Source organism: Colossoma macropomum, unplaced genomic scaffold (genome assembly GCF_904425465.1).
Source record: "Colossoma macropomum unplaced genomic scaffold, Colossoma_macropomum, whole genome shotgun sequence".
Lineage (NCBI taxonomy): Eukaryota > Metazoa > Chordata > Actinopteri > Characiformes > Serrasalmidae > Colossoma > Colossoma macropomum.
This window is the reverse complement of record NW_023494790.1, coordinates 6,766,403-6,794,195: the sequence shown is the minus strand read 5'-3', so window position 1 is coordinate 6,794,195 and position 27,793 is coordinate 6,766,403. Positions and strand designations below refer to the sequence as shown.

General features: G+C 39.1%; 1 protein-coding gene across 1 annotated transcript in view; it reads left to right on the top strand.

Annotated features, from left to right (window-relative positions):
• rgs7b (regulator of G protein signaling 7b) overlaps positions 1 to 27,793 on the top strand; it is a 173,416-nt gene that overhangs the window by 85,580 nt on the left and 60,043 nt on the right. Inside the window, 1 exon segment of the mRNA XM_036571991.1 lies at positions 21,822 to 21,872. Coding sequence (XP_036427884.1) covers positions 21,822 to 21,872 — 51 coding nt within the window.

Below are 27,793 nucleotides of genomic sequence, written 5' to 3'. Positions count from 1 at the left end.
AGATTAAGATGAAGCTGGTGCTATTAGACAACACGGTTTGTTTGTGTGAAAGAGGTAGACATTGTTGTGGTACTTAAAGGCTTAGCTTCTGTACAAAGACTGATCGAAGCCAGATTTGGAAACCAGTTTTATGGTGGAATTAGCATTCATACATAGCTGACATTCATCAGGAGTTGCAGTTGTTGTCAGCAAGGCTTGTTTTAAGCCTAAAATGCATAAGGGATAGCGACCTGTGACTTTCCCCCCTTTTCTACCTCATTCCATTTTTAAGGTGAGTAAAAAAACAAAATTTGAGAATAGATTTTGTGTTATTTTGTTATTGCCAACTGTTGGCAAAACACCAGGGGTGGTGCCACACCTCCAAAAATGGTGGGACAAAGCATAATAGAAAAGCAATAGAAAAGCTTTATCAACCTATTCAGATAAGGGTAGTAACTAGTTACATTTACTCAAGTATATGTACTTTTTTACTCTCCTGCATATTTTCAAATCATGATACATCTACTAAAGTATATTAATGAGTAAAGGAATCTTTTGACTCCATTACATTTTAGCCATTCGTATTTAAATACTATTTCCCTTTTTTGTGCTTAATTTCAATATGTTTGATGGTGGTAATTTTGTACTGCTTTGTGATTGGTTACATCTCTGGTTTTGGTGCTTTGTATTTTAAACCAAAAAAAAAAAAAAATTCCAAAAAGCAAAGATCATAGTTGCATGGTCTTTAGTTCTTATGCTGATAAAGGCTGAATGTACTAAGGTGTTCCACTGCAGTACTGAGTACTTAAGTAGATTTTTAACCTGCTACTTTTGTATTTGTACTCAAGTTGATTTAGGGACAGTAGTTTTACTTAATTACGTATATAATTATTTAAGTATCAATACTTTTACTTGTGTATTCATTTAGGCTACTTTACCCTCCTCTGAACCTGATCATGATCAGTGTCAGTCTTTGTTTTGATGCTGCTTCAGTAGATGCAGCCTCAGGTAGCAGTATTTGTTAGCTAACATCTCTGAAGAGCATCTGGCTGTTTTCATACCCAGTTCATTCTCTAAAGTCCACTCCACAGTTCTGTTTTTTGTGACGTTATATCTCTTTTCTTTGGTTCAGATGGTGGACTGCGAGGGCTAAAGTGCACTAAATTACACACTTGGGTGGGACCTGAGTTCAGGTGGAGCATTTGCCTGTCAAAACCAAACTCAAGAAAAAATTTTGACAGGTCCGCACCATACAAGGCAGGTCTGAAAGCGCCTCCCAGCTGAAATGGAGATTCTGATTGGCTCTGCCACTGAGTATTATTAGGCCTTATTTAGTATAAAGCGAAGGTTTTTACATGCGCACCTTGAACTCAAAAATAGTGGGGCGTCAAAAAGTTCTGGCGGTCCTGCAAAACACACACACATCTTCTAAGCCACTTATCCTTCTGGGTCGGTGGGGGGAGCTGAAGCCTATCCCAGCAGTCCCTGGGTGGAAGGCAGGATACACCCTGGACAGGTCGCCAGTCCATCGCAGGGCCCTGCAAAACACTTTGCTGTCTTTCATTTATAAAATAGTTGATATGTGCCTAAATAAATCAAACTTGAAACTTGGATTTAATAATTAGGATGGAACAATTATCAGCACTGACAAAGTACAGTCAGTAACACTTTACTGTAGGGTGCTGTTCATAAGACTACATGACAACATGACACCTACATAAGCTGGCAATGGCCACGGACATAACCCTACATAACTGTTTGGAAATGCTGATTCCAACAGGCGTCATCTGTCATAAAGGCTACTTTAGCTAACTTGGATGAAAATTGGCAAACGTAACCTTTATAGCGAATGATGCCTATTGGAATAAGTATTTATAAACATTAACATAGGGTTATGCCAGTTCTTATGACAAGCTTATGTAGGGGTCATGTAGCCTTATGAACAGCATCCTAGAGTAAAGTTTTTCCGTATAGTCTTTGGCTGGAGAAGTGACCCAGCACTTTGGAAAATAACAAAAGGTCCAAAACTCCAGCTCATAACTCAGGTTAAAAGGAGACATGGGGTTTAAAATGCACCGCGGCTCCACAGAGCACTTCACGTGTATAAAGATAAGCGCAGAGCTGTGGGATTTTAGAATAAGTGCAGAGGCAACACGCAGGGCAAAAAAACCTCCTTCATATTTTTCCATATTTCTCCCTTCCCTCTCACTATTGCTCTCTCTCTCTTTTTATTGTACTCTCTGTTCCTCTCTCTCTCTCTCTCTCTCTCTCTCTCTCTCGCTCTCTGCCTGTGATTATGTAATGAAGTGCCTTATATAAGCATGTTCAATAAATGACATTGGAAGGTACAGCAGTACACTTTGATACTACTTGAAACGGTGTGTATGTGTGCGTGCACCCTGCCTTGTGTGAAAGGTGATGCATACGTTTGTTGGGTTTGTTTAGGTCTGTGCCTGGTGACCAAGCACATGCAGAGAGAGACCCCAGGGAGGGCTCTAGCCCCCGCCTCTATTTCCTCAGACTGTACAAGTGCCCTCTCGGTTAGATTGTAGAACAGTTGTATTTAATATTGTCTTCATCATTCTTCAAGATCTGTTTCAGCTAGATGAGGTTCAGCCTCATCCTGGGAATAGAAGTTGTGGGTCGGCTGAGGTTCTGTGAGATTCAGTACTCTTGAGCGCCCCCTCTGGTGCAGTACTGATCACCTGTCGTTCTTCTTAATAACTCCAACCTATCATGTAAGACTACAGTGCTGGAAATCTCACCATTACAACACAATGATCTATTTAAAAAAGAGATGTGCAATGTGTTATTTTGAACAACCAGATGCTGGCAGTGAGGGGTGTTGATAATTACACTGACAGCTTTTTCTTGCTTTGATCAGTTTTCAACAACAAAATGTCCAAGAAATCAAGAAGCACAATAAAGATAGGCCAGGATGAAGGAGTGTGAAAAGATCTTCAAATGTAGTGATGCTTCTCTGCAAAGAAAAGACCAGAATTGTCCAGGCTGTGGACTTTTTTGTGGTTCTTTATCAAAGCTGAACATTAAAAAAGTGAGACAAGAAAAATATTGATGTCTTTGGACTTGTGTTGGCAAAGACTTTCAAGAGCACCCTGAATGATAAACAAATGGATTCTTGAGCATATCAAGCCTCACTCCTCACTCGAAGCCCAAATAACTGAACTAAAGCTCTTATTTTGGACATATTCTGAGATGAATCAATTCACAGTTTGACCAGATAAAGGAAAAAGAGGGAGTGGACAAGACAAAATGGATGAACACAATCCATTTTTTTTTAAAACTTTGTTTAGCCTTTAATTTAACCAGGCAAGACATTACGAGCATATCACTGTTGTCGGAAGAAAACCTCGTATCTCCAATATGATGACTTCACAGGAGAAGGAAAAAAACCTACTTTATTTTTAATGTAAGTCAATGGAACCAGACATTTTTCCAAGCAATTTTGGGCCGTTTCTTTTCGTCCATTCTTCAGGAAATTTACACACAATCTAAAGGGTAACAAGTATTTTCAAATTATGTCAAAAACTGAAAAATGTCAAAAATGGAAATACAAGGTTTTCTTCCGACAACAATGATATTCTTATTTACAATGGCGGCCTGGCAAGTGTTGCAAGGCACCAAGGAAAAAAGGGGAAAAAAGAGTCGAAGGCAGTGCTGGATTTAGGGATTTTTAACTTGATATACATAGAAAACCTGGCATTATATGTAGAAGATTCTGGTTGCAGTAGCTCACATAAATAAAGCCCAAGTAGAGTTTTATAAACCCGTAGATTTTACATCAAGTAGTGAACGAAGGGTCAAGCTTTTGAAGCAAACTATCATGAAGATATCATGAACAAGTCCTTAAGAAACGTAAAGAGCTAAACAGAAGACAGGAGATTCTGGAGAAACACTAATCTTTAGGTTACTTGATGACACTAAATAAAGGATAAAATAATAAACACTAAGTTTTGTGTTGTATTTATAGACATCAGACAAAACAGCTTCAGGTCTTGGGCTCTCATACAGCAGCTACACACCAAAGAATTGGAAGGTGTTTCTTACTAGATTAATGAGAGTTTCATGATCAAATTAAAGATGACAAACTACAATCAAACTTTAAATTAACTGTGCTTTTATTATGTTCTTGTATTTGACAAAGATTAAGCTTCAGTTCACACACCGTCACTACATTTCCATCCAGAGTGTTTTTTTGTGGAAAATGTTTAAACACTTCAAAACATTTGCTGATGTAAGCTGTAGAAATGGGAACGCTAAGGTAGTATTTCAGGAATGAAGTCAATTTTCTGTTACCTGGAATGTTGCAAAAACCTACATTAGACATTTTTCAAGAAAAACAATGAATTTAGAGTTCTAACGGCTCTATTTGACAGAGAAACATCCCTGCAAAATCATAACCATTATGATGGGAAAATAATAATAAATGAATGAGTGACATTTCCTTATCAGTAGGTTATGGGGAAGTCAAGAAAGCCAAAGGTACAGAAATTGTGACACACACATAAGTAGAGTTTGTAAGTAGAATTTTATTTATTTTTTTTTTTATCGATTAACAAAAGCTTATTAGACAACTGCTTTTGCAGGAAATTACATAATGCATTTGTATTGCTAAAAGTGTGTTTGATGGAAAATCACAATGTTTCTTTCACGCGTTTTCATTTTATCACTTGTAATTTGCATTGAAAGTGGATGAAAATATGCTCCAGAGTTAGAAACCAATTCAAAATTACAACACAGAAAAGTGTGGCTATTAAAAGTAGTAGTAGTAGTAGTACTACTACTACTACAGGGAGATTCACTCAAAAGAGGCCCCGAATATTCTGTTATAACTCTCGCTAGGACGAAACAATCTGAATGAAACAATATGCAATGTGCTCCTCAGTATATGGAGCTTCGAACAAGCTGGGATGCCCCTGCGTTGGAGCGATGAGGTAGACGCTGGACAGCCGTTCTGACATTTAACCTCCGTTTGCAACTTCCTGGTGCATACCCCCGTACCCCTTCACGTGTCTGGCAGAAAACGGAGATCACTTCCAGCATCGCATGTAATGCAATAGATTACACATACGTCAAGGTATGTAGCGTCTATGTCTGGTTCAGATTGCTTCATCCTAACGGGAGTTACAACAGAATATTCGGGGCCTCTTTCAAGTGAATCTTCATGTAGTAGTAGTAGTAGTAGTAGTACTAGTAGTATAGTAGTAGTAGTAGTATCTCTGTAAATACATCTGCTGATGCTTCTGGACACATTATTAATCATATTCTTGGAAGCATCATCAGATCTATTCATCATCAATTCTATTTTCGGATTGGAATCAGAGTTAACTTTCTCGAAATGGAAGAAAAAAAGGAAATCTAACAGCCCTGTTCTGTTTCAAATTTGATGATGATCTGTGGTGTTCTATTCTGATGTTCTTTCTTTATGGACATTGAGTTTGAGCAGGGTTGTTGTAGTTTTCATTCGTTTTTAATTTTTTTTATCTTAGCTTTGATTTCAGTGTAGTTTCTGTTAGTGTTAAGGATGCAATTAATAGTTTTAGTTTCTGAAAAGTATTACACTTATTTACTTTCGTATTTTGGGGTTTTTTTTTGGTAACACTTTGTTTGGAGCAGTACTTTATAGATAATCTTTTAAGAGTTTATTAATCATCAGTAACACCTCAAGAACATATCAGTGGAGAAGCAGTAGTGAAGCATCCGAATACATTTAAGTAAATAGCATGTAGATGTTCTGTTGATACATTACTTACATTAAGTAGATGTATTGTTAATATGTTAATAACATTACGCAAAACTTAACCTTACCAACCTTTCCCAAAACCTAGCCCTCACCCTGGCCCTAATCCTAACCTTAACCTCAACCCAAAACCTAATCCTAGCCCTCACCCTGGCCCTAATCCTAACCCTAACCCTAACCTCAACCCAAAACCTAATCCTAGCCCTCACCCTGGCCCTAATCCTAACCCTAACCCTAACCTCAACCCAAAACCTAATCTCAACCCTCACCCTGGCACTAATCCTAACCTTAACCTTAACCCAAAACCTAATCCCAACCCTCACCCTGGCCCTAATCCTAACCCTAAACTTAACCTCAACCCAAAACCTAATCCTAGCCCTCACCCTGGCCCTAATGCCAACCCTAAACTTAACCTCAACCCAAAACCTAATCCTAGCCCTCACCCTGGCCCTAATGCTAACCCTAAACTTAACCTCAACCCAAAACCTAATCCTAGCCCTCACCCTGGCCCTAATGCTAACCCTAAACTTAACCTCAACCCAAAACCTAATCCTAACCCTCACCCTGGCCCTAATGCTAACCCTAAACTTAACCTCAACCCAAAACCTAATCCTAACCCTCACCCTGGCCCTAATCCTAACCTTAACCTCAACCCAAAACCTAATCCTAGCCCTCACCCTGGCCCTAATCCTGGCCCTAAACTTAACCTCAACCCAAAACCTAATCCTAACCCTCACATGTTTTGGCATGTTACTGAGAGTCCGTTGAGTGTTTCATCCAAAAAGAAGCACTCAAAATAAAATGTCACCGAGTTTCTAGTATAATGGTGAACACTGTGAATGTAGGTATTTGATAAAGGTAGAATAAAAATAGGTAGTTTTGCAGTGGACGTTACAGTTTTGATTGTTTTCATTTTTGTTTTTAACTGTTGCTTTTATTTGTGTCAGTTAATAAGCATGTTTTTCACTGGTATTATTATTGTACTTATTCTCACTGTCCAGAAACCACTTCGAAAACCATCATTTTCAGCTTGCTGCTGGCGTTGGTGCTGTCCATGGTGCTGATTTATAGAGAATGATATCTCGCCTCTTTTCCGTTTGATGAATCATTTATTGCATTTATTTATTTATACAGGTGGGAGCAGTTCATTGTAACAGTGCTGTCATTTACAATGACCCCCTGTACACCTACAGACTAAATAAAGTGCAGGCTTGGAAAGTAAACACACCTCAAGAAGACGGATCATTCAGTGGTGATCTGAAGTGGCTCAGACGTGCCAAGTCCTGTACTTTCATAGTTCTTTGAGTTGGACTCCAGCTGGAGTTACAGTAAACACTAATTGCTTTCCTGTTTAAAATGGGGAGCTTGCGATTGCGTGTGGGAGGAATAATTTTGTGTACTGAAAGGATTAATGTACTGATTCATTACTTTTATCTAATCACACAGGCTTGTTATGAATACATTTTCTTTGACAATGGAACTTGTAGAGTTGTGTCTACATTAATGTGGGATTGTGATCTTGGAGGAGAGGCTATATAAACCAGAAGATGTGTTTTGCTGTTGAAAGAAACTGAAGCCGCATAAAGAAATAAACACAGCATGTTTTAAGCGAATCTCCACTCTTGCATATTTGTGCCCGTGGTCATACCCAGCTGGTGGTAGAGATGACCTTTCTGATATCAGTAAACAGTTGTTCACCAGGGGCAGAAGCACTGAGTGTTGATGTATTTATGTAAGGTGTGTTTCAGCCTTTTGCTTGACACACAATTTGTGTAAACATGCATGCATTTATGAGATCTGCTATGCAAGCTTACTATGAGATTACCTTGAGAGTAATGTGAAAATACTGTGAGTACTGTGAGGGTACTGTGAGTATTTTGAGAGTACTGTGAGAGTATTTTGAGAGTATGTAAGTAAGTAAAGTTTATTTATATAGCGCTTTTTACAACAGGTGTTGTCACAAAGCAGCTTTACAAGGAAATCAGCATTACAGAAAGAAATCCCGGTCCAAGCCCCCATGAGCAAGCCAGTGGCAAGTGGCGACAGTGGCAAGGAAAAAACTCCCTAGGGAAACAGGAAGAAACTTTGAGAGGAGTATTTTGAGAGTACTGTGAGAGTACTTTGAGAGTACTTTGAGAGTACTATGAGGGTACTGTGAGAGTACTCAGAGTATTGTGAGAGTACTGTGAGAGTACTATGAGGGTACTGGGAGAGTACTGTGAGAGTACTATGAGGGTACTGTGAGAGTATTGTGAGAGTGCTGTGAGAGTACTATGAGGGTACTGTAAGAGTACTATGAGAGTACTGTGAGAGTACTATGAGGGTACTGTGAGAGTACTGTGAGAGTACTCAGAGTATTGTGAGAGTACTGTGAGAGTACTATGAGGGTACTGTGAGAGTACTATGAGGGTACTGTGAGAGTACTGTGAGAGTACTATGAGGGTACTATGAGAGTACTGTGAGAGTACTCAGAGTATTGTGAGAGTACTGTGAGAGTACTATGAGGGTACTGTGAGAGTACTATGAGAGTACTGTGAGAGTACTATGAGGTTACTGTGAGAGTACTGTGAGAGTACTATGAGGGTACTGTAGAGTACTCAGAGTATTGTGAGGGTACTGTGAGAGTATTGTGAGAGTGCTGTGAGAGTACTATGAGGGTACTGTGAGAGTACTATGAGGGTACTGTGAGAGTACTGTGAGAGTACTATGAGGGTACTGTGAGAGTACTCAGAGTATTGTGAGAGTACTGTGAGAGTACTATGAGGGTACTGTGAGAGTACTATGAGGGTACTGTGAGAGTACTGTGAGAGTACTATGAGGGTACTGTGAGAGTACTATGAGGGTACTGTGAGAGTACTATGAGAGTACCATGAGAGTACTGTGAGAGTACTATGAGGGTACTGTGAGAGTACTCAGAGTATTGTGAGAGTACTGTGCAGTCAGTCAGAGGTCATGTTTCACTTACAAAATATCCAGTCAAAATGGCCTTTAAGTACAAGTCTTTAATTTTTCACATTCAGGGAACTAAATATCATGTTGCATATATTTAACATAACATTTCACAGAAGCCTCAACAACTAAATATATCACCTTTTTAAGTAATATTTAGTGTGTCCACTCTTTAGCTTTATTATAGCTTCCATTCTGTTCAGGAAATCTATAGACACATCTCCAAAGTTCAGTCTTAGAAGTTGGTTTAGCCTTTTTTGCTTCTCATGATCCATGTGGTGATGTTGAGGTCTGATGGATGGATGGATGGATGGATGTATGGATGGATGGATGGATGTTCCCTAGATAGATATAAATATTAGTCTAATAATTCTACCTTACTGCAGTATCATTCTCACTGCAGGTTTGTTTTGAGGAGTTCTATTGGAGATTTCCTTGGCTTGATGGAGGGATTATTGTTCAGAGGAGATTGTGATTGGCTGAGAGGTGGCAGTCATTATTATGGAAACAGTTAATTAGGTGTTAATCAGCCTTTAATGTGGAAATATTTAAATATGACAACATGCACAGTGAGTTATGTTTAAATTGCCAAAATATTGAAAGTAAGATCAGTCAGATTGTGTGTGTGTGTGTGTGTGTGCGTCTGTGTGTGTGTGTGTGCATGTGAGACTGAATCAGTTTATCTGTGAGTGTGTGAACTTGGCTGCAGAGCTGTGTGTCTCACACTCAAATGCCCTGAAGCTTCTCCACACACACACACAAATACACACACAGAGAGAGCTCATTCCAAATTCCAGAGTGAGAGGCCTCTAGAGTCTTCTGAGTTTGAGGCCGTTGGCTCTGTGTGTGTGTGTGTGTGTGTGTGTGTGTGTGTGTGTGTGTGTTCTCTCAGCTCAATTTGGCGGTGGGCTGATGGAGTGGCCGTTAGGGACGCAGCACCGTCCCCCCACAGGACTGTCTGGATATAGCCCAAAACAACACCCCCCCCAACACATACACACACACACACACACACACGCCATGTTCTGTGCTTCATTTTTTTTATACATCATTTGAGCGCAGCAGCTGTCCTTACATTATGTCAGATATTCTTGATGAATGGACCAATAGAAATTGTCCAAAATTCCATTAAAAAAAAACACTTTATTTGGAGTGGTCCTTTGTAGATGATTAATAAACTCTTAATAGATTATCAGTAACACATCAATTAAGTAACAAGTAGCAGTAATGAAGCATCTGAATACACTGAAGTAAATATCTTGTAAATGTTCTGTTGATACATGACTTACATTAAGTAGATTTGTTGTTAATGTTACTTCCATTACACAAAACCTAACCTTACCAACCTTACCTAAAACCTAACCCTGGCCCTAATCCAAATCCTAACCTCAACCCAAAACCTAATCTTAACCCTCATGTTTTTGACTTGTTACTGAGAGTTTAAGTGTTTGTTTCATGTAAAAGTACTACTTAAAATAAGGTGTCACTGAAATATCATTAGATTTTCTCCTGTAAAGTTACCATTTTAGAGATTTGTTTGGACAGCAATAATGTTAAATACTAACACTACAACCATTTAATATAAATTATGACATGAAAATTACCCATATTCAAATATTAGTTAAATAGCCATCCAAGTTACAGCTAATTAAAATGTCATCATTTTAAACCAATGAGAAGACGGAGAAGACGTTCTGTGGTATTTTTCCTTGTCATACGGTGCTGATTTCCTTTAGTACTGAATATCAGTCACAGGAAAAGGTTTCGAGATCTTTAAACTAAATGTAAAATTAAATAAAGGGAATCTTAGTCAGGACACATTTTTTACATTAATATTTCATTTATTTAAGTACTAAATTTATCCAACATGTGAAAAACCCATATCAAATAAAAGTGGAGAAAATGATCTTCCACCAGTGGAATGTCTTGCTGTTTAGAAGCCGTATCTGAACAAGAGCACTATAACTGCAGAGTCATAGCAACAACACACAAGCAGCTGGTCTTCAGACTGGAATTGCAGGCGATTCAAAGGGTCACACTATACATTAACACTGTTAAAACTATTACTAATGTTAATGATGTATCTTGTTAATGCATTAACACGTTAACTTTGACTTCCCTAACAAGCACACTGGGCCCTGATAGAGAAAATTCAAACGTAATGAGAAAGCAAGCTGTTGAAACTTGACTCTGAAAAGGGTTATGAAACTACTTCCAAGTTTCTATGACATCACCAAACCTCAGCGAGAGCCATTATCTGCAAACTGAGAACTCTTGGAATATTCTCCCTGGAGTGTCTGGCCTGCCAGAATTTCCCCAAAGGGTACAGAAACAAATCAAGAAGGAACAGAAAGTCACCAAAGGTTCCAGGAGAACATCCAAGGAACTGCAGGTCTCTCTAGCCTCAGCTAAGGTCAGTGTTCATGACTCCATAGTAAGAAAGAGACTAGACAAAAGGGGCTTTCATGGAAAAGCACTGAGGCAGAAAACACTTCTAACCAGAAGGAACAAAAGTGCTCATCTTACATTTGCAAGAATGTACCTGGAGAATCCCTAAGCATTTTGAGATAATGTTCTGCAGATGCTTAGAAGAACACAGGTCCCTTTATAATCTGCTGTGAAGCACGTTTTTTACAAGAGGAACATACCAACGTTCAAACATGGTGGTGGTAATGTGATGATGTGGGGATGTTTTGCTGTGCTGAAGCTGAAATAAAATCAGGCTATGCAGCAGGACAATGATCTAACATAGTTTCTTTTCAGCCATTAAGAAGCAGATTTGCTTTACTAAGTGAATGTTATGGTCTTTCAAAGTCCTGCCTTAAGCCCTTGTGTGGTGTTGGCGTCTGTGGGACCCATTTTCAGTGTTTACCAAAAGATACCAGTCCATTTTAAATGAGTTCAGGCCCAGAAAAGGTCGTGGCATTTTTGGGTCCTGTTTCTCTATGATTGTTTCTTTGCATAGTACAGTTTTAACTTGCATTTGAGCATTCAGTGATGAACTGTTTTCACAGACAGTGGTTTTCAGAAGTGCTCCTGAGCCCATGCAGTGATTTCCACTACAGAATCAGGTCTTTTTTTAATGCAGTGCCGCCTGAGGGTCCAACGATCTTGGCTAGCCAATACTAGTTTTTAGTCTTGTCCCTTGCTTATAGAGATTTCTCTGGATTCTCTGAATCTTGTAATGTTATTATGTACCGATGAAAAGCAAAAGTTCTTTGCTATTTTACATTGTGAAACGTTTTTCTTGAATTGTTGCACTACTTGCCCACACAGTCTTTCACAGAGTGGTGAAGTCCTCCCCATCTTTACTTCTGAAAGACCCAGCCTCTCTGGGATGCTCATTTTCTAGCCAGTGATGTTACTGACCTGTTGCCAATTAACCACCAGGTGTTTTAGCATTACACAATTTTACCAGCCTTTTGTTGCTCCCATCCCAATTTTTTGGAACTTGTTGCTGACATCAAATTCAAAATGGGCATACATTTTTCAAAAAACGATAACATTTCTTAGTTGCCATGTTATCTTTGCACTATTTTCAAATAAATATATAACATCATATAACACACATATATATTAGTAGGTATAACATTGTGACCACCTCCTTGTTTCTACGCTCATTGTCCATTTTATTATTATAATTAGCTCCATTTACTATATAGGTGCACTTTGTAGTTCTACAGTTACAGCCTGTAGTCCATCTGTTTCTCTGCATACTTTGTTAGGCCCCTTTTACCCTGTTCCTCAGTGGTCAGGACCTCCATGGACCCTCACAGAGCAGGTACAATTTGGGTGGTGGATCATTCTCAGCACTGCAGTAACAATGACGTGGTGGTGTGTTAGTGTGTGTTGTGCTGGTCTGAGTGGATCAGTCACAGCAGTGCTGCTGGAGTTTTCAAACAGTGTCCACTCACTGTCCACTCTGTTAGACACTCCTACTTTGTCAGGCCACCTTGTAGATGTAAAGTCAGAGACGATAGCTCATCTGCTGCTGCACAGTTTGTGTTGGTCATCCTCTAGTCCTTCAGTGGTCACAGGACGCTGCCCACAGGACGCTGTTGGCTGGATATTTTTGGTTGGTGGACTATTCTCAGTCCAGCAGTGACACTGAGGTGTTTAGAAAACTCCAGCAGCACTGCTGTGTCTGATCCACTCAGACCAGCGCAACACACACTAACACACCACCACCATGTCAGTGTTAGTGCAGTGCTGAGAATGATCCACTACCCAAAGAGTACCTGCTCTGTGAGGGTCCATGGGGGTCCTGACCACTGAAGAACAGGGTAAATGGGGGCTAACAAAGTATGCAGAGAAACAGATGGACTACAGTCTGTAACTGTAGAACTGCACCTATATAGTAAGTGGAGCTGATAAAATGGACAATGAGCATAGAAACAAGGAGGTGGTCATAACATAACATATGCCTGATCGGTGTGTGTGTGTGTGTGTTGAATATTAAACCACTGTATCCAGAGTTCTTATTGTTATATTTTTGCCATATTCCTTACCCCTAGCATTTTTTATTCTGAAAAATTACTACTAGAAGTCAAACAAACTCAGTATGGAACTTTTTAAAGTCTTTTCTCCAGTGCATCATTTCATGGTTGTAAACAAAATCATATTATAGCGCCACTGCACTGACTTGTTATTGTTCCTTGGTTTTGTCTCAGAATGAACGTTTATTGACCTTTCAGATGGTCAGAATCTGTTTTTCTCTCCCTTCCTTCTCCACTAATATTTCCCTAAAGTGCTCCCTCTCCTTTTCTGTTCCTCTTTTCCTCATGTTTTTCCTCTTTTCTGTCAGAGCCTGTCTCCTGTGCCTGCTCGTCCTCACCTCCTCTCTTTATCCTGCGTTTCCTCCGCTGCATTCTAATCACAGTGAATGCAGTTCGTGTTTCTGCAGCGCTGTCGTTTCATCTGAAAGGACACACTCCCGCTGATACACCCTCAGAGCCGGGAACACTGACAGTTCACTTCTCCAGCGCTCGTGCTCCTCTCTCTCTCTCTCTCTCTCTCTCCTCTCTCTCACCTCTTTCTACCTCTACTCCTCCTTCTGCTTCTCTTTTTATCTTTCTCTCTCTTATCTCTATCTCTCTCTCATCTCTCTTTATTCTCCTCTTTCTCTCTTTTCTCTACTGTCTCTCTTTCTTCTCTTTCTGTCACCTGTTTCTCCCTCTCCTCCTCCTACTATCTCAACCTTTTATCTTTCACTTTCTCCCTCTCTCTCTCATTCTCTATTACTCTTTCTCTCTTTGTTCTCTCTCTCTTTCTCTTTCTTTCATTCTCACCCTCTCTCATTCTCTGTTACTCTTTCTCTTTTAACTATGTTCTCTCTCTCTCACATATTTCTCTCCTCCTCCTACTATCTCAACCTTTTATCTTTCACTTTCTCCCTCTCTCTCTCTCATTCTCTATTACTCTTTCTCTCTTTGTTCTCTCTTATTCTCTTATTCTCTGTCCATTACTCTTCCTTTCTCTTTAGCTATGTTCTCTCTCTGTCTCTCTCTTTGTCTTTATCTAGATTTATTATGTATATGTATGTGTGTGTGTGTGTGTGTGTATGTATTATATGTGTGTATGTGTATGTATGTGTGTATATATATATACCTTTCTCTTGCTCTCTCTTCATTATTAGCTAGTTTGTATGTATGTTTCTCTCTCTCTCTCTCTCTCTCTCTCTCTCTCTCTCTCTCTCTCTCTCTGAACCTGTCCACTTACAGCAGGAGATTAGTGTGTATTTGCCTTTAAGGGACAGAGCTTGTGTAGCACCGTGTTGACACCACTCTCCCTTTTTTAACTTTTTGTTTCTCAAAATGAACTCTTCACCTTCAGTGATGAAAGTGCTGAAGGGATCACTTTAAATGCCATTTAAAATCTGTATTTAAACGAGAGAGAGTCAAATCAGGAGGATGCATTAACAGCTTTAAAAGAAACACAATGTTCAAAATTTATTGTGCTAAAGCCTCATTAACATGTTAACTTTGACAGCCCGAACACAGTCATATTATTTAGTAACACCTTGAAAATTAGCATGTAATCTGTAGCTTAGTACAACCTGTTACCATATTACCATATAATTAATAGCTTATTACCGATCTGTAAAGTGCTACTGTTTTTTAGTTATATAAAATCTCTAATTTATTTTCTCTCTCTCTCTCTCTACTCTCTCTCTCTCTCTCTCTCTCTCTCTATCTCTCTCTCTCGCAATCTCTCTACTCTCTTTGCCGGGAGTGTCTTCCAGTGAGATGGCAAATCTACAGGAAGTAGAGACCTGTCAGGAGAGTGAGAGAGAGTGGATGGAGTAGAACTAGAAAGACAGAGAGAGTTGGGGGAGAGAGAGTGAGGAGGGAGTAGAACTAAAAAGAGAAATAGATAGAGAGAGAGAAAGACATAACACAAACTTTAACGCTATTTGCCCCAGAAGCGAGATTAAATGTTAGTGACCTACCTGACAACAATTAAAGAGAAAAAACTGAGGAAAGTGTTGATGATGTACAGACAGTGAGCACATTCTGGCTCATTTTTTTAACCAGTTTGATCAACAGGGCCCACCGGCAGGCCCCAAGTTTTATTAAACACCTCAATAACCGAAGAATAGCTCAACCAGATTACTTTGAAGTCCCTGTAGTTACTGAATAATAAGCCTTAGTATGTAATAAGCCTGAGATGTAGGGGTTAATCCATTAATGGCAGAATAAACCCCAAAGAGATGTAGATTTACTGGTAATTTGAATAGTAAAAAAAAAAAAGACTAGGTTTGCAATAGACATTGTGACACCTGGTTCCCATCACTATCAATGTAGAGAAATCTGAGTGGCTAAGTTTCTTTACAATGAACCATTTCACATCAAACCACTCTGAATGAATGTTTAAATTTCAGAGAAAGATGTAGAAATTGTGAAAAAATCAGTGGAATTTCCCTTTAAGTAAATTCTCAGTGAGCACAGTCTGGCCACCGAAACTGGCGGGCACAGACAGAGCTGGTCACCCAGAGAGGCCAGACTGCTCTCGCTGTGAGCTCTCGGTCATGGAGACAGAGCTACGTGTCCTAACCGAGTGCCTGAAGTATGATTCCATTAGAAATCTGTTCTGTATGACAGTGAGCATTGTTTGTCCTGAGTCTCAGCTCAGCAGTAACAAAGAAACTCATATTGCATATTGTGAGAGATGAGTTGGCTGATCATACATGCAGTAGGATTTGTGACAGCCTATCACGAACTGAGTTACAACCATTTAGGAAAATCATCAAAATATTATTGATTATTTAGGATTGTTACATATCGCTGTTGTCAGAACAAAACCTTGTATCTCTAAAATGAGAACTTTACAAGAGAAGGAAAAAACATACTGTACTTCTAATGTAAGTCAATGGAACCAGACGTTTTTCCAAGTAAATTTTGGCCATTTCTTTTGGTCCGCTCATCATGAAATATACACAGATTATAAAGCGCAAAAGATATTTTCAAATTATGTCACAAACTGAAAAATGACAAAAATAAATATTTGAGGTTTTGTTCCGACAGCAGCGATATTTGGAAATTCCCTTGACTCTTTTAATTTCCTTTCCTTTCATTGATTACTAATAATTCTGTAATAACTTAATTTCTAGTGTTTGGTTGTAATCTATAATATTATCTTCCTCTTATTTTTGTTTGGGTTTCTTGTTAACTAGTTTGCTTCTTTGGCAGTAGTGTATTACATTCATAGTAATAAAGCAACTGAAAAACTGAAAGGACAGAGAAGCAGGGGGAATGGTAGTGGGGGTGGGACAGTGAGCATTTGAGAGAGAGAGAGAGAGAGAGAGAGAGAGAGAGAGAGAGAGAGAGAAAAAAAGAGGGAACCCTACATCCACCACATCTCACAGACTGCATCCTCAGAAAAAAGTAGAGAGCAGGGGAGCGATCGGATAGAGTGATAATTAAACGAGTATAAATTTAGCGGTGGGTAACAGCTGGTGCTGGCGGATGGTGTGACTGCAGCAGTGGAAGGTAGAGCTGAACATGCCCTGGTATCAGGAGAGTCACTGTGGAGAGCTCACACTGCAGACGGGGATGTTACTGAGCTCCTGCTGGTTCTCCGGAGCTGACGGCTAAAGGTGCTGACAAGTCAAAAAGAGCTCTATTGCCATTTCGTCGATTTCTACAAGTTCAGTGTTCAAAAGAAGTCCTTGTGAAACTCTGAATATAAGTCATGTCTTGTTTGTTTATTAATGTCTAAGTTGTAATTTACTGATTCATATCTATCAAAAGAAGTGTTACTAACATGTGTACTAACTGAAACTAAAGGACATTCAGCAGTTTTTTCTAAATTTCTTCACTGTTAAAAATGAGAGGTCAGCTCAACTCAAAATGATATAGTAACTGATTACGTGGCTTTTCTTGAGTTGACTCAACTTGAGGACGCAAGAGTTCACACAGCTCAAACTTCTTAGTTGAGTCAAAAGTTCTCTTAATATCTTAGTTCTGGGTCATTCTACAGAAACGTCCACTTTTTATCTATTCATAGGAGTCACTGGTGTTACTGAATGTCATTGGGCATAAGATTGAGCATAAGAAAGGTGACACCAGAGACATTTTTAATTAAAAATGCATTTTACAAAATGCAAAATGCTGCTACAGAGCATCAGACCACATGTTGCCAATCATGGAATATCCACTAAAATATGTAAATTAATCCATTTGTATTCTATTTTTTAACCTTTTCTATTATCTAAAATTAAAGTCGGTCACACCAGTGACTCCAACTAAAAGCTTCATATGAATTCATGAGCTAAATGAGAAAATTTCTGATAACTGAAAGACACAGTGGACACAGTGGAACCATGTGCTTTTCTTCATAGATCCTCAGAAAATAGGTAAAAGGAAGTCAAGGGACATCAGTGTGATTTTTATTTCAAATAAAAAAAATAATAATTTTTTGTTATGCAGTAACACCAGTGAGACGACTCCTGGGGACAACAACCTTCATTATATATTTTATAATATTTATTTGGCATTTGTTTTCTTTGTCATTTAAATCATATATTTCATAGTCATGTATAGATTATTGCAGTTAAAATTGCAGAAAAATGTTTTTACCTCAAAATATGGCCTCAGCCTTTACACACGACTGTGAGGAAGAGCACTTCTGTGGTGCTTGGAATTCTAGATAATTGATTTTGAAATCAATATTGCTAAATTGACGGCTCAAGAAGGTGTAATTGTTAATGACTTATAGTTTTATTTTAAAATATAAATCAATTGTAGCCCTAACATGTTTTTTTAAGTGTAATATATCTGTAAATGCTAGGGACACAAAAATGGACGTTTCCATAGAATGACTCTTCTGCATCTCAGTTGGGTAAATAAAATGAACATGTTTTTCATACTCAGTTTCTCCCACTAGCCAGGATTCTTTCCATCACACAATACTGCTAGACATTTTTCCTCACTTATGGATGGCTGTGGCATTACTAGGGCTTAAACCCACAACCTCCTGTTGGGGTGACGGCTTAGTCCACTGCACCACTCAGAAACACATGGAGCAACTCAGAGTTTGTGTCTACAAATGTTTAATTCACTGGAGAAAATATTGGTTGTTTTAACTTTAAAGCAAGGCATCGTCTCATGTGGTGCAGCTGTCTAGTAATTCATCCCAACATCAGGAGATGGTGAGCTGTCCATGTCTGGAAGACCAAGAGGAAAGTATGCCAGGTGGGACCGTGTGATAGAAGGAGTGCCAGCTAGTGGGGAAACTGAGTAAAAAAAAACACAAATTTGGTCTGAGATGCAGACCTACAAACAGTAGCTGAGAGAATTTTGACTCAACTAAGAAGTCTGAGTTGTGTGAGCTCTGGTGTCCTCAGGTTGAGTCAACTCAAGAAAAGCTATGTAATCAGTTATTATATCATTTTAAGTTAAGCAGACTTGTTTATAATTAAATCATTACGATGTGAATGATGTTGTTCAGGATGGTTTGAAGTCAAATGCTCCTTTTTAAAAAACCTGTTGAGTCAGACTTGATAGGAACCAGACGTCTGAGGAGTTTATTGCTTCTACAAGCTCCCTCACAGAAAGTTACTGCAAGAAATAGTTTGAATACACAGCCTGATGCCTGAGACACTGTGTTACGATAGTTTAGAATACTTTTAAAACTTTTTTTCCAACCTCTTAAATGGACAGAGCCCACCAGCAGGCCCAAAGTTTTATTACACTTCTATAACCTAAAAAATAGCTCAGCCAGTTTGCGTTGAGGTCCCTGTAGTTACTGAGTAATAAGCTATAGTATGTAATAAGCCTGGGATTTTAAGGGACAAATTTATTTGTGGCAGTGAAATACATGCAGTGTTGTAAGGCGAAATAGTCCCCAAAGAAATACAGATTCACTGGTCATTTGAATAGTAAAAAAATGCAAAGGTTTGCAATAGAAATTGTGATTCCTGGTTCCCATCACCATCACTGTAGAGACAACTGTGTTGCTAAGTTTCTCTACAATGAACCGTTTCACGTCAAACCACTTTGAATGACTGTTTACATCTCAACAATTGAATTGAAATTGTGAAAAAAATCAATGGGATTCTCCTTTAAGTAAGGCAATCAAAAGTGATCAAATATTAGTTAATCCCCCATCCTTAGTTTTCTACCAGTTTTACAAAAAATCTGCCTATTTAAATGCTCCGCATGCACCTTCCCTGTTTATAGCACTCAGACAGAAAAGTGTGGATCGCTCGCATAGAAGTTCAGAGTTGCTATTTATTGTGTTCATTGTTGAGGTTCAATTCTTTTGCAACGAGGGCTTTCATTGTTTCATGCTTGCGGGATTTGTGGTGGAGGGGGGTACATTTCTGTAAGCGTCATCTGGAGCTCATTTCTTTTGTGATGTTTAAATATCCAACAGGATTTCATGCCTTGGTACATTCTGCCCTTCTGTGACACAAACAAGTAGTTGCTGTTTGTCTTAGGCGATTGTTGCAAAGTGCTGATGAAATGGCCCTCGCTCAGATGCAGCGCCTTTATTTTCCAATTTCAAAGACTTGATTTCAGAATGTTTTAGGTCGGAGTGCCAGATTACCAGAAAGAAATGTGACAGTCCTGAAAATGATCCGCTCTACAGCTCAGAACCCCTTCTCTCTCTCTCTCTCTCTCTCCCTTTTGTATCCTCCTATTCTGAGTCTATAAAGAACAGCAGTGGTCATATTGCTCCGATTACTCTAAGCTTTCTGTTTCTGTCTCAGAGGCGCTTCTTCTCACAGAAACCTCAGCCTTTAAAAATTCCACTTCATCAGCATCACCAGAACTAGACACTGGTGTGTCCTTATGGTCAGAGTTGAACGTGCTATGTGTTGTGCTTGTGCTGTTAATTGCCAGTTTGTCCTGTGCACATCTGTTTCCAGAGCTGAACTAGGAACTAAATTCAGCCCTGGACTTTTGTCCAGACCAGCCCATTTCAACCACAGTGACCTCCCCACTACAACAATCCCTGAAACCACAGCCATGTATAAAAGTGGTGGCCAAGGCAGTTTTAAGGGTTCCAGAGTCTATAAACCCACCCAACAATATGTGTAATTATTAAAAATGACCCAGAAAACAAGATGAAGGTCTGTTCCACTTGTTCGTTTTTAAAGTGAACAGAGGTCTGTTTTATCTCAGCACAGCCATCGTTGTGGAGAGATGTGAAGTGGTTTCACAGCAAGGGGTTCTCACCCCTCCAGGTTCACCCCTCATTGGTCTCTAGCAGCTCAACTGATTCACAATATTTCACACTGAGAGAGCCAATAGAGTCCTAGTTAATCTGACAACAGAGGTATATGGAAAATGTTCATTTTATTTTATTGTATTAATAAAAAATATCAATAGTCAGTTTCCACTTCACAAGTGGAATGGCCACTAGGGGACCTCCAGAATAAGATTATATGAACAGACAGGATGAATACATCAGACATCAGAAATGATTGCTTATGTTTCATCAGTGATGTGACATGACATGTATGCATGTGAGGTTTTGCTCTGACAGCAGCAGTAAATATACAGGAGAAGGAAAAACTATTTTGCTACTAATGTAAGTCAATGGAACCAGACTTTTTCCAAGTATTTTGGGCCATTTCTATCAGTTCATTCACTATGAAATTTACACAATGTAAATTATTGTAAAATTTGACTTGACTTTAACTTTGAAATTATGTCAAAACCAAAAAACGGCAAAAATGGAGATACAAGGTTTTCTTCCAAAAGCAGCTATGTGTGTGTGTGTGTGTGTTTATATATATATATATATATGTTTCCAAAACTGGACTTGGAACTAAACAGCCCTGGACTTTTGTCCAGACCAGTCCACCACAACCACAGTGACCTCCCCACCACCACGATTCCCAAAACCACAGCCATGTATGAATGTGGTGGTCAAGGCAGTTATAAGGGTTCCAGAGTCTATAAACCCACCTAACAATATGTGTAATTATTAAAAATGATCCAGAAAACAAGATGAAGGTCTGTCCCACTTGTTCGTTTTTAAAGCGAACAGAGGTCTGTTTTATCTCAGCACGGCCATCTTTGTTGAGAGATGTGAATTGGTTTCACAGCAGGGGTTCTCACCCCTCCCGTTTCAGTAAAAAGAAAAATTCAGTAAAAATAACAAAGATTGCTATGTTGTAAACTAGTTACAATCTTGCTCCTTGACACCTCCAGAACTTGCCTTCATTCATCATTTAAATTATTAAAGAATTGATTAGCCAAGGCAGACATTGTTTGATAACTACAAGTAATACTGGGCTGGAAATAAAAACATGTTTTTTCCTCAATATGTTAAATTCAAATGATTACAAATCAACAAAGAACATTTAGATATAACTGGACAGCAGTTTCGAATGAAACTGTATATCATTTATTTGAATGCCTGAAGGTTTTGTATGTGAAATACTGCCACTATTCGTCCAAGTTAAGTCTTCACATTCCTGTTCTGTGCCTTTGAGCTTCCTCTAAGGTCTGACATTTGACCAAACAAAAAGAAAATACATGCAAAAAGTGTTGTCTCCAGTGCATTGTCCATGGCCAAGAGGAAGACTTTGTGTAGAAATATGAGTGATCATGTGAGGTCATGAAGTGCATACATGAATGTGGCTCTCATTTCTTCTCCTGTGTTGTGTGTTTTGTTGCAGGTTCTGACATCGTGCAGTGGATGATCAAAAACCTAAACATCGATGATCAAGGTAAAGCGAGCTGCACGGGGTCTGTATTGTGTTTGTCGTGTTGAACCTGATGACCCTGATTGTTTTCAGCCATTTCCCTGAGTCACCCTGCACAGCATGAGGAGAGAAAACTCGAGCTGCTCAGCTCTGACCTTGAATGTCCTCAGATTTAATGAGGCGGTGTGTGCATTTCTCTATTTCTCCCTCTTTCTGTGTTTCTATGCGTATCACTCTCTCAGTCTCTTACTGACTTCACTTCTAGACAAGGTCTTCCCAAAATTTCCTCTGCATTGCAGATTTGCCGATTTTTGGATAACATTTTATAATAACAGCCCTTAATAAACAGCAGCTCAATTACCATCTAATCGTTTGCTAATGACAGCTTGTAATTAGATAATAGTTATATGCTATGCATTTTATTATGTATTATATTCAAATGGTGCCATGTGAATTATTTAATTATAAACAGTCATTAACAATCTATTAGATAATGATTTAGTTGCTATTTATAGTGACCCATTATTAAAAAGTGGTTGCTTGTTTTTGTGATAAGGTGTTTTTGAGGATTTGAGAATGTAGAAACTTCACATTGTGAGCCGTATTTTAGATTATTTAGGTTTACTGAGTAGGCATCATATTTCTACACTTACTAGCCAAATTATTAGAAAAGCTTAAAATCACTTTACTATTATACAGTCACATGCAAAAGTTTGGGTGCCCCTGTTCAAATGACGTTTTGTTGTTTTTCTAAGTGAAAATAAGTCGAATACCCCATCCTTAACATACTTCTGCACATTTTAATACACAATTACTGTTTGCTTGCTGAATTTAAAAAGCTGAATTTAACATACTGGGGGAAAATCTAATGTTGGTCTGTGCAAAAGTATGTAATAATAACACATTTTATATTTTTATTCTGTTTTATTTATATTTTGAACTATAAATAGAAAAGAAAACCCATTGTGGTTTAGTGGTTATCAATCTGGATGATTGACCACAGGGTTGTGGGTTCAATACCTGGGCCCACTAGGGACCGGGACCTTGGGTCTTTGCACAAAGCACTTAACCCTCTCTGCTCCAGGAGTGCTGTATCATGACTGACCCTGTGCTCTGACCCCAGCTTAATTAAGCTGGAACATAAAAAAAAAAAAAGAGTTTTGTTGTACTGTGCGAGCATAATGACAATAAAGGTACTTAATTTAGAGTTTATGTTAACATACTTAGAAAATCAACCAAACATATCATTGACCAGGGGTGCTCAAACCTTTGCATACAAACTGTACAGGCATCCCTTGTAGCTCCACCTTGCTGGTATACAGTTACAGACTGCAGCCCATCTGATGATGCACAGTTTATGTTCTTCATCAAGCGTCAGCTTCTGACCACAGAGGCACTTTTGTCTGGATATTTTTGGCTGGTAGTTAATCTAGTCTCACAGAGCCAGGTGTGATCTTGTAATGACAGTACATGTCTGGGGACGAACTTTCATGTTGGATTGAGGTGGAATCTGCTGGAAAAGGTTCACCCCTCCAAACCCGCCCCAAATTCCTCTGGTCTGTGCAGATTTAATGTCCAGAGTACAGTTGATAACACAAGCAAAACAAGCTTTTTAAATGCTATTGTTAACGTTCTCTTGCTAGAGGTAATGTTTATTTTTAACACATATAAATTAATATGTTCTCTACACATGGACTCATATCTGGTGTCGACCAGAGGGAGATGGGTTCCCCTTTTGAGTCTTGGTTCATCTTGGTTTCTTCCTCTTGCTACAGGCTTGTTGTTCCACCTTCATGAAACATTGGATAGGTTTAGAAAGTTTACACTCAGTTTATTCCCACCCTAATAAGAATAGACTCTTAGGGAAGATGGTTGTTTGAGGGTTCTTTCGTAAAGAAAATGGTTCTATATAGAACCATGGACACTCAAAGAACCCTTTGCATGATTAAAGCCTTCTTTGAATCATAAAATAGTTCTTCAGGATGAAGAAAGTGCTCTAGATGGTTCTGTATAGAACCTTTTTGAAAAGGGTTCTATATAGCACCAAAAAGGGCTCTTCTATTGTAATAAGCTTGTATCATAACAATACCAGAACACATTTTTGGTGCTATAGAGAACCCTTTTCCAAAAGGTTCTGTGTAGAACCATATACAGCTTATTCTCCATCAATCTGAAGAACCATTTCACAAAGCAAAGAACGCTTTAATGATGCAAAGGGTTCTATGAGTTTGTGGTTCTATTTAGAACATTTTTCTTTACTAAAGAACCATTGAAGAACCGTCATTTTCAAGAGTGTACATTCAAACCAACAATGTTTTTCATAGTTGTCCCCAGATGTTCTCACATCTGGCCCCGTGAGACCGTCTCAGAGTCACTGCTGTGCTGAGAATGGTCCACCACCCAAATAATATCTGATCAACAGCTGTCTTGCACTCAGAAACTGAGTGTGTTTACATGCATTTAAAAATCCTGCAGTTATCTGATTATTCAGATGGTCGTGTAAACACCATACTCCAATTTAGAAATCCGATTAAGAAATCTGATAAAGAGAGCTGGATTTTATCTCAGTAGTCAGATTTCTCAGTGCATGTAAACTCTTACTCTGATTTCTTTCGCATTTCTCAGTCTCCGCATGTGCGAAAACAGTCAGCGGTGCCAGAAATAAGTAAGTAGCGTCGCCGCAAGACGCAGCAAAACACTTTTAAAGCAGAAACCAAACATGAAATGAAGGATTTAAATATTCTTCATCTTCATCTTCTAGATGATGTATGTTCATATTTTCAGGTAAAGTGGTGCGATGTTTTTGTAAAAAAATGCCGTGCCATGAAGTTTGAGTTTTACGTTACGTTTACCTCACGTCTTCTTCTGTGAGTTTATTGGCTGGTTGTAAAGCAGAAATCTGATTACTGTCTGATTCATATAGACCCAGAGTTCCCCATTATCTGACTACTCAAGTGCATGTAAATGTGTTGATCGGATTACTAACAAAATCTGAATTTCTGCAGTTATTGGGTTTTGAAGTGCATGTAAACGCACTCATTGATGAATGGGGCAGGCTGGGGATGATAAATTGTACATCGACAGGTGGGCTACAGTCTGTAATTGTACACCTATAAAGTGGAGCTATAAGGTAAATGGAGCCCATGAAGTGAACAGCGAGTGGAGACACATGGTAGGAGTTTCTAATGAAGTGGTCACTCTTTGTATAGTGTAATAGAATAAGACTCTACCCTGTAATCTGTATCACTGGAGGGGGAAGATTTGGTTTCTGAGCTACCAGCTTATTTTTGGATGATGATCATTTTGTTTGTTTTGTCTATAATATGGATACAGTCTCATCTCATTTACATAAGCACGCACACACACACACACACACACATACACACTCAGCGTGCCCTGTTTCTGCCTCATTCTCTCTCTCCCCATTTGGTAGGAGAGCTAACTGCTGCCAAGCACAAAATCAGGGAGAGAGAGAGATCAAGAGAAGGACAAACACAGAGAGAAGAAAGAAAGAGTGAAGGGAGAGAGAGAGAAGAAAGAAAGAATGAAGAGAGTGAAAGAAAGAGACATAAAGAGAATGACAAACGCAGAGAGAAGAAAGACTGAAGATAGAGAGAGAGACATAAAGAGAAAGAAACAGAGAGAAAGACAAAGAGAAAGACAAACACAAAGAGAAGAAAGAGAGTAAAGAGAGAGAGACATAAAGAGAGAAACACAGAGAGAAGAAAGACTGAAGAGAGAGAGAGAAGAAAGACTGAAGAGAGTGAGAGAAAGAGAGAGAGAAAGAGACATAAAGAGAAAGACAAACACAGAGAAGAAAGAGAGTAAAGAGAGAGAGACATAAAGAGAAAGACAAACAGAGAAGAAAGAATGAGAGAGAGAAAGATATAAAGAGAGACAAACACAGAGAGAAGAAAGACTGAAAAGAGAGAGAGACATAAAGAGGAAGAAACAAAGAGAGACATAAAGAGAAAGACAAACAGAGAGAAGAAAGAATGAGAGAGAGAGACATAAAGACAAAGAAACAGAGAGAGAGGGAGAGAGATTGAGAGAGAGAGAGAGAGAGAGAGAAGAAAAAAGGAGTGAAGAGAGAGAGAGGGGGAGATAAAGAGAAAGACCAACACAGAGATAGAGAAGAAAGAAAAAAATGGGGAGAGAGAGAGAGAGAGAGGTACTACTATTGAGAGTAGAACTGTCTGTCTTATGAGGGGCCGTTTAGGGTGAAATACACAAACACTTGTACACACAGACACACATTACTTGCACATACACACACATATAATCACACATACTACTCCTAAGTAAGTGTGTGAATGATTGTACACAGGCTGTTTGGTGTGTGCACAGCAGTTTTCAATCTGCTCATAAGTCATTAGAAAATTAGAAAATGAAAAAGTAAGGAAATGAGAGCACGTTCAGCAGCACAAAGGAAAAACGTTTCCTTTTTAAGGGGGGAACAAACTACTGCTCCTATCAGTTTTGATCAGCCTTTGTTGCTGGAGACAGTGTGGATACTTTAACATGGTTCTACCGAGTCCTAAGCTGTGTAGAATCCATACAAGATGACCCGCTGCTGTGAGAGCTTCATAGGTGTGTGGAAGCACTGTGTTTAGTGTGTGTGTGCGTATGTGTGAGTAGTGTGTGCAAGTGTTTCAGTGTATATCACCCTAAATGACCCTCCTCCCATACTTCTCTCCTTTTTCTCTCTGACTCATTCACTGCCTCTACCCCACCCTCCCTCACATTTGTTTCCCCCCCCCGCGCGGCAGCCTTAAGGCACAATATCTCTCACACGCACACGCCTATTTCCGTCTCCGGGTTGAGGTCCTGATGCTGTGAGGTCATGTTGAGGTCATCATGCTGTAATGTGTCACCTAGGCTGCGTTTACACACGGCTACAAAGACTTAGAGCACCTCACCTCTACATTCATCTTTCTTTCTCTCTCTCTCTCTCTCTCTTCTCTCTCTCTCTCTCAACATGGCCAGCAACGTCTGTGTGATGCCTTTGCTTTTATCATAGATACAGGCACATTGATTTAAAGGCAGCTTTTTGTTACACATTTTACATATGGCTTTGTTTTCTGCTTTGTCCAAAGTCAAATACAGCCAGTCTACTACTACTACTATTATTATTATTATTATTATTATTATTATTATTATTATTATAATAAGAGATAATAATAATATCTCATCCATGAAGTGATTTGACTCCAGTTACACTGTTTATTTAATTAATAATTAAACTATTTATTTCTACGTTTATTTTACCAAACCCCAGCTAACAGCAAAGGTAGCTACTCATACATTTTGTGAGACAAAATACAGCCTAATGTACCTTTTGCACCAAGCACCTAAGCCTGCAGACTGCTTTTACAAACATTTGTGAAAGAATGGGTCGCTCTCAGGAGCTCAGTGAAGTCCAGCGTGGTACCGTGATAGGATGCCACCTGTGCAACAAGTCCAGTCGTGAAATTTCCTCGCTACTAAATATTCCACAGTCAACTGTCAGTGGTATTATAACAAAGTGGAAACAATTGGGAATGACAGCAACTCAGCCACGAAGTGGTAGGCGACGTAAAATGACAGAGCGGGGTCAGCGGATGCTGAGGCACATAGTGCACAGAGGTCGCCAACTCGCTTCATGGAATGGGTTTCCTCCTCCCAGAAGAGTTGAAGCTGTTATAGCTGCAAATGGAGGCCTGACATCATATTAAACCCTATGGATTAAGAATGGGATGTCACACAAGTTAATATGCATGTAAAGGCAGACGAGAGAATACTTTTGGCAATATAGTGTATATATAGGTGCACTTTGTAGTTCTACAGTTACAGACTGTAGTCCATCTGTTTCTCTGCATACTTTGTTAGCCCCCTTTTACCCTGTTCTTCAGTGGTCAGGACCCCCATGGACCCTCACAGAGCAGGTATTATTTGGGTGGTGGATC